Below are 13,321 nucleotides of genomic sequence, written 5' to 3' on the forward strand. Positions count from 1 at the left end.
GCTCTGTCCATTATTTATCCGCGACACATTTGCTCCAAGCAGATCCTAAACAGCGTCAGCTTTCAACACTGAGCCTCTTGATGTGTCTGAAGTGGTTTTGCTCAAATAAAAAAAGGCTTTGAGACTTCAGCTGAAAGGTCGTTATTCAATTATTGAAGACGAGTGGCGATGGGGGTGATCAGATCCTGACGATTGGGCTCTTCCTGTCCTGCTTTACTCTTCTCCGCCAGTGAGGATGACCTCTGACCCCTGCGCCTCTCTAAATCCACTGCTTCAACAGCCTCATATCCCGGGCACGCTTTCAGCACTGCAGGGGCCTTTTCAAACCACAGCTTTTTTGTCTGAGTCTTGGCTGTACCCCCTGTCTATCCTGCAATGCATTTTAGGTCTGGATTGAAGATCTGTCTGTCAGTGAGATTGATCTGGCTTCTGTGCGCTTGGCTAATAGGGCTCAGCTGGATTCACAGAGGAAGAATGGGCACAGGAAGTGGAAAACTGAGTAAAACACCAATGGTAGTGAGTGCAGAACACAGTTCAAAAGGATGTGGGATGTCATCCATAGGAGCAGACTGATGTGATGTGGAAAGCAAAATCCAGTCTTTAAATGTTCTCTCATGTCATGGAATTTCGTACATTTTTGCATGAGTAAAATAAAAGTGGTGTGTACACCAGATCAGCTTGTGGTGTGTATTAAAGGGCACCTCTGATGAAAATCATCTTTTGTACGTTGTTTGGACAGAACTGTGTGTAGGTATGGGGTGTCCACAGTCATAATGAACACAACAAGTCTCTTTAAAATTTCCTGACGTTCAAATGGGATCCAAATCTCTCAAATCTTAAGACAGACCGCAACGTGACATAGGAGTGCAGTTTCCGACTCACCGATTTGATTGAAAGATGAGTATTATCATGTCTCCGTAGTAACGCATATAATCATATCACAAAGACAGGACATGCGCAAAGCAAAAATAACAGATCTGTTGAGCGCTCTGTGATCATCAATCATTATCAAATGTGATCAAGAATGAGTTTTACAAGTTTAAATGTTTGTAATGAATTACACCGATTTTACAGTCTTCATCACCATCAGCCAACTGTCAGTACAATTGTAAAAGAAGACGATTCGATCCCGGTTTGTGAACGTTAAATCATGTTTGATTCATATATTAACAGATATCCATATAGCAGTGGAGATTAACGTGTATCCTGTCACATTTGCCATGCAAAAAACAAATGCAAATTTTGTGTTTGTGCGTGAACTATGTTGCGTGCGTGAACAGCATTGTATGCAACTCATCATTGCAGAAAGGCTTGAATTAACTACACAACAAATACAAGAAATTCTCATTGGGAAAGTTCTTACTCTAGTATTTCTCACAAACATTACATGACATCTGCTTCCTTCATTTCTGTCACTGTGCTTCTTATCAGACGGAGGCACATTGACAGGCATGTGGGAACGGTGGGTTGGGAAAACTAGCATTAAGAACACAAGCAAAAAAAACAGCAACAATGTGTTTGGAGCAGTAAATTCCAATATTCTGAAAAATAAGTAATTTGATGGGTGTTTTGAGCTGAAACTGAACAGACACATTCTGGAGACACAAAAGACTTATCCTAAATCTTTAATAAGGGGTAAAATGGGTGTCCTTTAAATTGCAAAATGTCTTTTTGAATGATTGGTGGGGTTTCATTTAAAATACACATGAAAAGTGAAATGTTTGACTTTTTTTTTTTTTTTTTTGTGCCTGTTCTCTTACAATATGAGAACTAGAACACAAGCTCTCTGGAGTCAGAATTCAGTGAAACATGATTAAAATGAAAATCTAATTCTCCTCCCAAAATTACATAAACACACAAAAATAAATAAATAAATAAATAAATAAAGCAGAATTTCTAAAAATAATTAAATAAATAAATACAATTTTCAGAAATTCTACTTGATTTTTTGTGTATGTAAAATTTTTATTTTCGAAAATAAAAAAGGGAATTTAGAAATTATAAATATAATTAATTATAATATGAATTAAAACAGAATATGAGAAATAATATTTCGATTATTTTATAGAATCTTATGTTGTTGTTTTTAAACGCATGGTTTGAAATGGAGTCTACACATAAAATGGATTTTACAGCATGTGAAAATATTTATGAAACTGTAAAGAAAACAAAAAGAGTGATGTTATTTCCAGATTCTCTAATATATTTGTAAAATGTACAAGTAATGTCTAATTGAAAATCATTTCTACATATTTGTTTTTCTTGCATCCAGATGTAGACGTGTCTGTGCAGTTCTAGAGGTCTGCTGTATGCGGGCTGAGGGTGGAGAGTCTCAGACAGATATGTAGGCCAATCTTTCTGCTCAAGTGCTCGTGGGGAAAAAGGCATCTGGGAGCAGGGGAATTCTTCAGAAAGACCATAACAAATCATCCTGCCACCCCTCAACCCTCTCCCCCTTTACAGCTCTGTTTGCCCTCTGCAGTGCGTGACTGTGTGGCAGCGGCAGCTCGTCTGGGCAACTGTTGCCATGAAGGAGCCTTAGGAAGCAGGTCAAGTGTGTCTGATGGAATGGGCTGGAGATGCATTATTGAAAAGTCTGAGTGAATATTCAGCAGGTGTTGCTTTCCCACACACAAGCACATCAAACACACTGGGCTACAGGGGTTGTGTGAGGACTAGCAGACTTAAAACTGACTCTAAAATACAGACCTATTCATATACAACAGTTAAAAGACACAGGGCAGGTCGAAAAAAGGAAAAGGTCTAGATATGATGCACATTAAATGTTTTATGAACTACTTAAACTTCTCCTCAGACAGCCTTTCTAAACATTAAACATCAACTCGTACAAAGTATTTATTAGTTTATATAATATTAACATGTGCTAGAAACATGCTAGCAATAGACCAATTTAATCAAATATGCTAATGTTAGACAAATAATTATGATAGCACGTTAACCATACTAGTTACGTTCTAAACGTGTTTGAAACACCAGGCTAATTATGCTAACAATATGTTAAACTTGTTATAAAATATAATGCTAGCAAAATGATAAACATGAAAACAACATGCTAATATATTTAACACTGTACTGTTAATCATGTTAGAAGCATGTTAACTGCATTCTACTAATAATGTTATTGCTATAGCAGAATGTTAGCAATGAGCTAAAACTTGCAACATGTTGAAACATACTACCAATAGTTAACAATGTACTAAAAACATTATATTAACATGTTAGCATACTAATAACATTCTAAAACATGTTAACCACATGCTACCGAGAAGCCAGTACCAAAACATGATAGCAATGTGCTAAAGCAGGCTAAACAAACTAAGAACCTGTTAAGACGCTGCACTAAATATAATGCTATAAAATATTAACAAACTGTCACGTTTAGCGTGATCAAAACAATAGCAAAATGGGAACAAAAAGATTGTGGATTCAAGTGCAGATTTAATAGATATATAGTGCAGAAAACAGTGACAAAAATCCAAAATATCAAAATACAAAGTAACAAATAAACAACAAAACAAGAAACGAGACAGATAAACACGAACTAGACTTTGGCAAACTACGAGGCAAGATCAGGAACAACAACAAACTTACTGGGAGCAGGAAGACAAACGACGCGATACAAAACAGAGGTGAAATGGTAGTATAAATAGTCCATATAATCAACGGTAACACAAAACAGATGAGATGATGGGTCAGTGTAAGTGTTCCGGTGTATGCGCGTGGTATGTATGGGAATGTAGTTCTTTCCTAGGATGCTGTAGTGCCTACAAAGTCGTAGTGCACTACAGCGCTCTCAGGTGGTCACTGACGGATGTGACACAAACATACAAGCCAAATGCTAAAACCTGCTAACAATGTGTGCTAGCAACGAGCTAAAACATGCAGCAAACATGTTAATAACATGTTAAAAAATACTAGCAATAGTTAGCAATTTACTAAAACATTATAGCAACATGTTAGTAATCCATGAACATGTTAGCATGCTAATAGCATTCTAAAATGTGTTAAATGCATGCTAGCAATAAACCATTACTAAATCATGTTAGCAATGTGCTAAAACATGCTAGAAACAAGCTAGAAACCTGTTGAAACTGTACGATAAATAATGCTATAAACATAAACATACAAACAAAGTTCTAGTAGCTAGCAATCTAGTAAAATATAATTTTTTTACTTTTTTTAACTATTCATAAGAAAAACAGCACATTCTGTCTGAAAGGCCTGTACTGCAGGAAATGATCAATACTTACAGGTACAGGTACGTCATCATAGAAACTCCAGGCGAGGGCCCAGCGCATGGTCCGCCCTTGACAGAACTCTGTGTGTGTTACTTTAGCAACCTATAAAACAACAAAAGATTCAGACTCAAAGTAAGCGCCGTCATAGAAAAATCGCAAAAAGGATTATACTAGGATTCATTACTAAGAATATGAGTGATGACAATGATATGTACAGGGAACGACAAAAGTTATATGCTCAAGCAAATATGCTGGTGAGAAAGTTTTAGTGTTCGCAGCAGGTTAAGGTAAACCTCTTTAGAACTCATTGCAGTTCTTTTTACACAGCTCCTCTGAGATATCATTTTAAATAAGAGGGTCTCCATAAGCTGCAGGTTGCATACAATGATTGTATAAGGATTCTTCTTGAAAAACATAGATGCTGTAGTGCAAGTGAATTATTTTGTGAGGTAAGGGGCCGATCACACTGAACGCCCATTTACGTTCCAAAAACTGAAGGTGCGCCAGTCGTTTTTGTTGCACAAGGTCTTTTTTGTTGACAAGAAAAAAAGGAAATATAAAATAAAGAGAACATTAAAAAACAACATTATTAAAAAATTATTAATATTTGCTTTCTAAAACAATCACTTTTAGAAATTAATTGCGACTGTAATGCCAAATAATCATATAATTTCTACAATGCTTTCTGCCCAGACACATTGACTAAAAAAAAAGAAAGGAATAAAATGGAAAGATGTTTTAGCATAATTTATTCACAGCAAGCACAATGCAACAACAAAGACTTCAAATATAGTCTATATTTGAAAACTAGGATGCACATATTGACTACATACATCAATAATCATCCACTACTACAGACTGTCTTAACTGAATGGTATCTGTGTGGTAGACATAGACATAATTTTTGGTTCATAAAAATGATAGATATCTAAATCGAGTAGGACCCTAATGCACACAGAAAGAACAAAGCTGCATTACACCTACATTGACTTGATGGTTAAAATCCCCTTTGTCTTTGACTACTGATATGTGTGTGTGTCTGTGTGGAAACTACGACCAACACCAGACGTACCCAGAATTCTTAAGCACCCTCAGCCCTGTCATTCGCACAGTAGGGAGTGTGTTTTAACAGACATATATGTCGGTGTTAGGGGTGAACTGTAGGGTGAAATCAAATCCCATTGCCTTCAGTAAAAAACACCACCCTGAGTTTGACCTCAGCAGGCAGAGGGCGTTCAAACAGCAGATAAAAGGACAGAAAAAGGAGATGGAAAAGGAGAAAAAGAAGCTCATTTGCATATTAATAAGATCCAGGGTTTCGGGAGGACACCGGCCAGGAGGACAATGACTCTAACGAGGGCTGACGGGACGACGACGCCTTCAGATGAACCAAAGCACACTGACTGACACCAGACTAATAACCTGTGAGCACAGCGAATGTCTTTCATTCACAGATATCACAGCGTTCTGACTGTACGGACACAGCCTGAGCTAATGGGGAGCGCCTGCTAATGATGCCTAATCAACAACAAATGAAATCTAGCCCATTAGCGCTCCCTGTCGTGGGGCAGTTTTATGCTACGCTAGTGAAGCTCATTAAGATCAATTAACCTAAAGCCAGGGGGAAACGCCCACTCATTTATCTAGAAAGATCCGAAAGGAGAACCGAGATGCCTGATATATTGGTGTTATACAAGTTAGTGTTTTATTTATCAGATATTTTATTGTGTGCATTCATTTGCTAATGTCTAATTATAACTTATTTTATACATATGAATATATAAATTTACAGCTTTACTAATGAAATTAATAGTTTTGATTTTGATTTTTATCAGTTTTTTTTATTAATTAATTTTTTTTTTATATTTTTTTCGGGGTTTTCACCTTTATTGGATAGGAAAGTGGAGAGAATTCACAGGAAAGCTTGGGGAGCAGAGAGAGGGGAGGGGTCGGAATGGTCAATACACTACCTCAGGGGTTTTCAAACTGGGGGCCGCCCGATGGCGCTAGGGGGGCCGCAAAAATTTTTAGATAAGGGGTAATCTATGGGCCCACATGGATGAATTTTGTGTCCCGCATAATTCTGAAGGTTAATATATTTTTTATTATAATTTGAGCTCAAAAGTACTGCAAAAATTAAGCTTTATGGTTATGTCATTTAAATGCAGTTGACACTTTCGTAAAACAGGAAAAGAAGCGCAGCGGCCCGCCTCTGTGCACGGGGACTTTTATTGAATAAGCGCTAATGGCCAGCCGCTTCCTGTGATTTTTGTCGCTTGTCTGCTGCACCTGACGGCGTTTACCTTTCACTTACGCTTACCTCTTTTACGCTAAACAACTAAATGAATGCTCAGGTCTATTTACTGACAATATTTCAGTTAAAATACATGATCAATAAGAACATTATCGGAGGCTGAAAGCACTACCCTGTATATGGCTTGCGTTCCTAAGTAATCGATCAGCTGGGTGATGCGGAGTGCGCGCCTCTCTGCGCAGGCTTCACTCATAGGAAACAAATATCATTTTAAAGACACGGCACAACATTGCACCTCATCCACAGTGCGACAGGCTTTACACTTTGCATTGTACAAATATCAGACGGTCCTCTTTGCAGCATGGCAAACAAACATATTAAAATTGTAAAGCAAAAAGTGCTGCAATAACAATGAATGGAGCTGTCATCACATCAGCGAGTTCTCAGTTTTACTCCTGTTACACTAATGACAGCTGGATGAGCTCTGCAGTGGACCTCTTACTCACATTGGTTCATAACTGGATGATTAAAAAAAACTAAATTGTATACACCCTGAATAAAACCACTATAACCTATAAAAATTATAATGTATCTGTTTGTGTTATGTTATAGGGTTAATTAATTATTAAATATTAAAATGTATTAGTGCTCTGTATTTAATGGAGCTCAACATATCTGATCAAATTTTAATACTCTGAATATAAATGCATTTTTTCAAGATGTTCCACTTTTTCCCATATTTATTTGTGTAACTAATTTAAATGTAATGTTCAGTATTATTATTAATAGAACAAACTGGTATGAACATTTTAAAGTCAGCAAAGCTTCTAAAATTATGCAAAGTAAAATTTGTGGCTCTTTGAACTTGAATACCCAATTCTAGATTGCATTTAGGAAATTATTTTTTATCAGTGTAAATCAGGATTGTCGACTTGAGTAAATTATAATGTGCACAAAAAAAAGGAATAAAAATAAACAAAACACACTGAACCACTACAGCCTCCATTGTAGTATTGCTAGTTACAACAGTACAGTTAACTGTTAACAGGCTGATGAATGACAAAACTCTTTAAAACTTTAAAGCTTTAAATCTTTGGATACATTTAGACTCTCAGCTGTAAGGGTAAATACAGAAGAGTCTAGCTGTGCATAGGCAGAGAAAAAGCATAAAAATGGCATAAAAAACTGTAAAGTGACGACTCGTACACAAAATATGGCTTGATGGAATCCAGTGAGAGCAGACCACAATAAACACTGCGCATGAAGATTTGATCAATAGATTGAAGCACTGAAACCATGTCAACTCAACTAATATCTTACAAAAATTAATCCAGATAATGAATAATATAAATTTATTGAATAATATATAATAATATAAATGTATTGAATAATACAATTTTAAAAAATTAAGTACAGTTGTTAATTTGAGGGGGTGGCGTCATTTTTATTTTTTGGGGGTCCCCGAAAGAATTCGCCCTACACAAAGGGGCCCTCAGCTGAAAAAGTTTGAAAACCCCTGCACTACCTGACAAAAGGTCTTGTCGCCTCATGAAGTTTTAGGAACAAAAAATAATAACTTAATTTCTGTTTTTTCGTTTGGTATCAGAAGTGGCTTATAGATTACGCTTATTTTACCAAAATAAAATATGATCATGCCTTGAATTATAATTATTTAATTAGGACAGTAAGGTCTGACTTTGCTTAGACAAAAGTCTTATCACTTAACAGAATCAATATACAGTAGGGTTGGGCATCTAAGCTATAATGCTGATCCGATACGCATCTCGATACAAAGAATACGATCCGATATATTAGCGATACATTTGTGACATATTGCGATGCAACACGATACGATTCACACCCATATCACGATACAATGCGATAATTCAGCACTAACTAATTAAATCAAGTTTATGAGATGATGTGAAAGAGGATGCTGTGCCATTGAATGAGTTTGATTATTTATTAACCAAGCAAAACCAAGACTTTTTTTACAAACTGGCTTTTCTCTCAGAGCCAGAGTGTCAGTTTACAGTAGAGGGCCATTTCAGAACCTATAGCACATATTATTTAAGTATTTTCAAGATAAACAGAATGTATAAGTGCAATATATATTATAAATGTATATATTTGCACTCTTTCAACATAAAGGTTTAGCATTGCACAAGAATTGTTATTTAACTTTTCAACTATGAAAACAAGTTTTACAAAGATATATTTTGCCACTGAATATTCAAAACTTAAGGTCGTGAACTAGCAGTGTTATGCTGCTTTGAAACATCACTGTCACTGTAAACAACAGGCTAATAAAAATATAACAAACCAGCAATCTTCTTGCTGTGAGGTGGTCAAACTACCCACTGTGCCACCGTGACACCCATTATTTTTATCATTATTATTATTAATATTATTATTATTATAATTAAATAAAAATTAACAGGAGGAGGTGTTTAAAACCTTCATTCTCCGTGACACTAGGCTGAATATCTTTGCAGATGAACAATGCAATAACATCCGTTATTGGCGTAGAGCGCACAAAACTGTTGCGCATGGAAAAAAACTCGCAATGCTGTTCTCACCACTTTTGGAGCTGGTAGCTCCAGTTGAAGCAGTGCAGGAAGCCGGGGATGCAGGAACACTGGAAGATGCTTTCACAACAACACCGTGGCGCCGCTTCAAGTGAGATTTCAGATTAGTCGTACTGCCCGCGTATTTACAGATGCGCGGCACATTTTGCAAATTGCATCTGTCCTGTCATGTCGTCCATCCTTAAATACATAATGTTGCCATACTTTAGATTTAAAACTCAGTGGGGAATAAAATGTTCGTTTTGCTTCTCGCGCTTTCTGAGGGCGCACCACTAGCTTCATCCGCACACCTGATACACTGAGCTGTAGTGTAAGTGTACACATCCGCAAATCCGTTGCTAAGGCATACTTTATGTAGGTCGATTAAATTATGCGCCAAAAACAGGTTGACAACACTTGCTAATAAATAAAAAATACATTCTATATTAAAAATATAAGCTGTATCTTGGAAAAACCGATGCATCTCGCAAAAACCGATGCATCTCGATTTGCTTCTAAAATTTCATTCATCCTCTGCTGCTCTACCGATGCACTCGCATCGTGCACGCGCATGACCACGTATCGATACATATCGATTAATCTTCCCATCCCTAATATACAGCATAGAATACAAAAGTCATGGTGCAGTGGTAAAAAATATATTATTGTGCATGACTCCCATGAGCTTGGAGGACTGCATCCATGCTTAATACTTATTAATAAAGTCATCTAGAATAGCAAAGAAAGTGTTCTTGCAGGACTTTCAGAGTTTAGCAGGATTTTTTGGATTCATCTTCAATGCCTCCTCCTTCATTTTACCCCAGGCATGCTCAAAAATGTTTATTTCTGGTGACTGGGCTGGCCAATCCTGGAGCACCTTGACCTTCTTTGCTTTCAGGAACTTTGACGTGGAAGCTAAAGTATGAATAGGAGAGCTATCCTGCAGAAGAATTTGCCCTCTCCTTTGGTTTGTAATGTAATGGGCAGCACAAATGTCTTGATACCTCAGGCTGTTGCCATCCAGTCTGCAGATATCTTGCACGCCCCCATACTGAATGTAACCCCAAACCATGACTTTTCCTTCACCAAACTTGACAGATTTCTTTGAGAATATTGGTTCCATGTGGGTTCCATAGGTTTTCTGCAGTATTTATGATGATTGGGATGCAGTTCAACAGATGATTCATCGAAAAAAATCAACCTTCTGCCACTTTTCTAAATGATCAACTAGAAGTCCAGTTATTATTTGTTAATCTTACAACTGGGTTCGACGACAAGACTTTTTTCAGGTGGTGTACTTGTATACTATATGCCATGTAGTGAGAAATTATACATTTACTCGTGACATTTAAAAGTATTTTTAATTCCATTCATTTATGTTTTCACAAAAACAGTTTTGCATTTTTATGCCAAGCATTCCGTTATAAGACATACAAGCTTCATTTTAATACTAGTCGATTCATAAATGACTGAATTTAGGTTTATTTATTTATTTGCAGACAATAGTATAGAATTTTAATTTTAGCCATACGCGTATACAAGCATTTAATGGTTATATCAGACAAAACATTTTATATGAATCCAATTATAAATTATATAATGGTGGCATTAAAAACTGCACCATTTATAACACTTATTTTAATAAGTCATATTACAACTATTGAAAAGGTGGCATTTAAGAACTATTAAAACTGTCAAATTTGAAGATTGACAGCACTTGATTGTTGCCTATTTGTATTTATCAGACATAATTTATTTTAATATCAGTCCAACTATAAATAATAAACTAGTATCATTTAAAACTGATGATTTCTTTGTTATAGCTTAATCCTTAAAAAAACAAAACAAGAAAAAAGTGATCTAGTCATTTAAAAACTCACTCCTTGTTTCCGCAGCTCATCTTTCAAAGGAGCCAGACTACACTTCTTTCCCAGCATGCAACTGTACCACCTGAAAACAGAAGAAAAGGGTCTGTGAAAGCATCAGTCTGGACAGCTGATCCACAAGAGCACATCAAACACACTGCAGGACATGAATATGGTCTCGCTCTGTGGGAACGGTCAGCTGGGCTACTCTTCATATATTTTTTTAAAATATGAAGCTCGATGTTTAATTAAAAACCCTACCTTGACAGGGAGCTTTGAAGCTGCACGTGAGACAAAAATCAATGCATTTTCAGCATTATAAAAAAGATGAGGCTTCATCCATCAGAGGGTGGGAGGAAAACACAGTCTATGCATAATTGATTGGTGCTCAACTCTTCATTTTCTAGTTCTTCTGCTTTCCAAATTGGGAGAATCTTGCATTTAATCACTGAAGAATATCTTAAAAGGTCAATGCGAGGCAATAACAACCCATTTTATGTCACTAATGGGACATATTTATGAGTCAAACATGATATTTAATGAATAAATGTAGGCCAAGACTTGATTTTATCCACTGGGAAATCGAACAAATTGTGGGTGTTGCATGTAAGAGCCAGACTTAAGCAAACGCGTTCGTTATGGCAGACAGACGGCACACATTTTTAATGAGGATTTTCAAGCAGGAACTGTTGGCTGAAGGTCAAGTTGACTTTCAAGAGTTTTGTGATGGATCCTGATGGTAACATTTTTCAAATCTATCCTGTGCTTAAATTGCAATTAACTTGCATCGCAAACTCTGTACAGTTGAAGTCAGAACTATTAGCCCCCCTGAATATATTTTATCCCAATGTCTGTAAAGAAGATTTTTCTTAGCACATTTTTATACATAATAGTTTTAATAACAAACTTCTAATAACTGATTTCTTTTATCTTTCTCATGATGACAGTACATACCCTTTTACTTAATACTTTAAGATACTAGCATTTAGCTTAAAGTAACATTTGAAGGCTTAACTAAGTTAACTAGGTTTATTAGGAAAGTCTGTGTATAATTATGGTTTTTGTAGACAATCGATAAAAAATATTGCTTAAAGGTGCAGTAGGTGATTGTCTTTAGAAACATTTTTGTTGTGCTGGTAGAAAATCTCTTCACATTCTAATAGGAAAGATAAAAGTAAATTATATAAATATATTTATATAAATCTTTATAACTTGGGTAAGGCACAAGACTAAAAAAAGTTCATTAAATTAAATAATGTTAGGCCGATAATTCCCATAATTCTGATAAGTACCTCAAACTGTCTGTCAGAAAATGTATAGCTGTACATGTGCACACAAGACAATTACAGTTGCAGTAAAAACAAATGCTGAATCAAAACTTTTTAAAATCCTGAATCAATATTGGAGTTACACTTGCACGCTGGAGGATGGATGACACCATGGCTGAAGTATTTCTTTTAGACAGGTAATGTTATGTTTTAAAACTATTTTAGCTTCATGCAAAGCTGATGTAGATTGTGTTTTATGAATGGGTTATATGCACAGAAGTGTTGTTCAGCCACTGAAATCTTCCGGTGAAAGACTGATGTGACCATTTTCAATTTGAGGGGCCTTTTACAGCATCAATAATGTATATTTTTATCTAGTTTAACAACAAAACATCAGTAAATAACGCTATTCCGCCTAGCCTGCTTTACTGAGGTGAAGTTGCTTTTATATTCACATTGGGTTATTTTTAAACAAGACAACCTGTGACGAGCTCCTATACTGTTTACTATGCTATTCGCTCGCTCATGTAAGTATGGCTTAGTAATAAGTATAATTCCTGCATGCCGCCGGCCAACCACTAACTACATTTCCAACTGGCGAATGACATGAGCTAGTGGGTTGTCTCCTGTCATGATGCGGTGCGCGCGTTCATAATTTCAAGAGGCGTGGCTTTAGATGACAGAGGAGGGACTGTGTTTCAAAGATATTATGCTAAGTAGGGGTGTAACGATTTATCGTTGTACGATTTATTGCGATGCAAAAATGTCACAATATACATGCATATTGTTTTTGAGGTATCAAAACAATATGCATGACGATTTTATTACGATATGATGTCCGTTTTCTCTTATTAGTTGAGCTGTTTACACGTGAGCTACGTTCCACCTGCTGTCGCACGTGAGTTCAGATTGCAGCAGCAGTAATGTTAGCAGACCAAAATGAGTGGAGCTGAAATAGAGGATGGCCCATCCTCTCAAAATCAGACGTCTGGCAACATGTCAGTTGTACAGTCATTGCTTTAGACTCGTCCGCTTTTTGACACGCATACTGGGTCAAACATCCTAAGTTTTAAAGTCTTCACAGTGATTTACATACTTTGCACAGCGA

At 36.4% G+C, this 13,321-nt stretch overlaps 1 protein-coding gene across 2 annotated transcripts in view; it reads right to left on the reverse strand.

Moving 5' to 3' along the window:
- mettl16 (methyltransferase 16, N6-methyladenosine) overlaps positions 1 to 13,321 on the reverse strand; it is a 54,503-nt gene that overhangs the window by 4,002 nt on the left and 37,180 nt on the right. For both annotated transcript variants that reach the window (XM_087282741.1, NM_001003611.1), the window contains 2 exon segments: positions 10,961 to 11,030; positions 4,272 to 4,361 (listed from right to left, as the gene is read on the reverse strand). In XM_087282741.1, coding sequence (XP_087138867.1) covers positions 4,272 to 4,361; positions 10,961 to 11,030 — 160 coding nt within the window.

This window comes from Danio rerio, chromosome 15 (genome assembly GCF_052040795.2).
Source record: "Danio rerio strain M-AB ecotype USA chromosome 15, GRCz13ab, whole genome shotgun sequence".
Classification (NCBI taxonomy): Eukaryota; Metazoa; Chordata; class Actinopteri; order Cypriniformes; family Danionidae; genus Danio; species Danio rerio.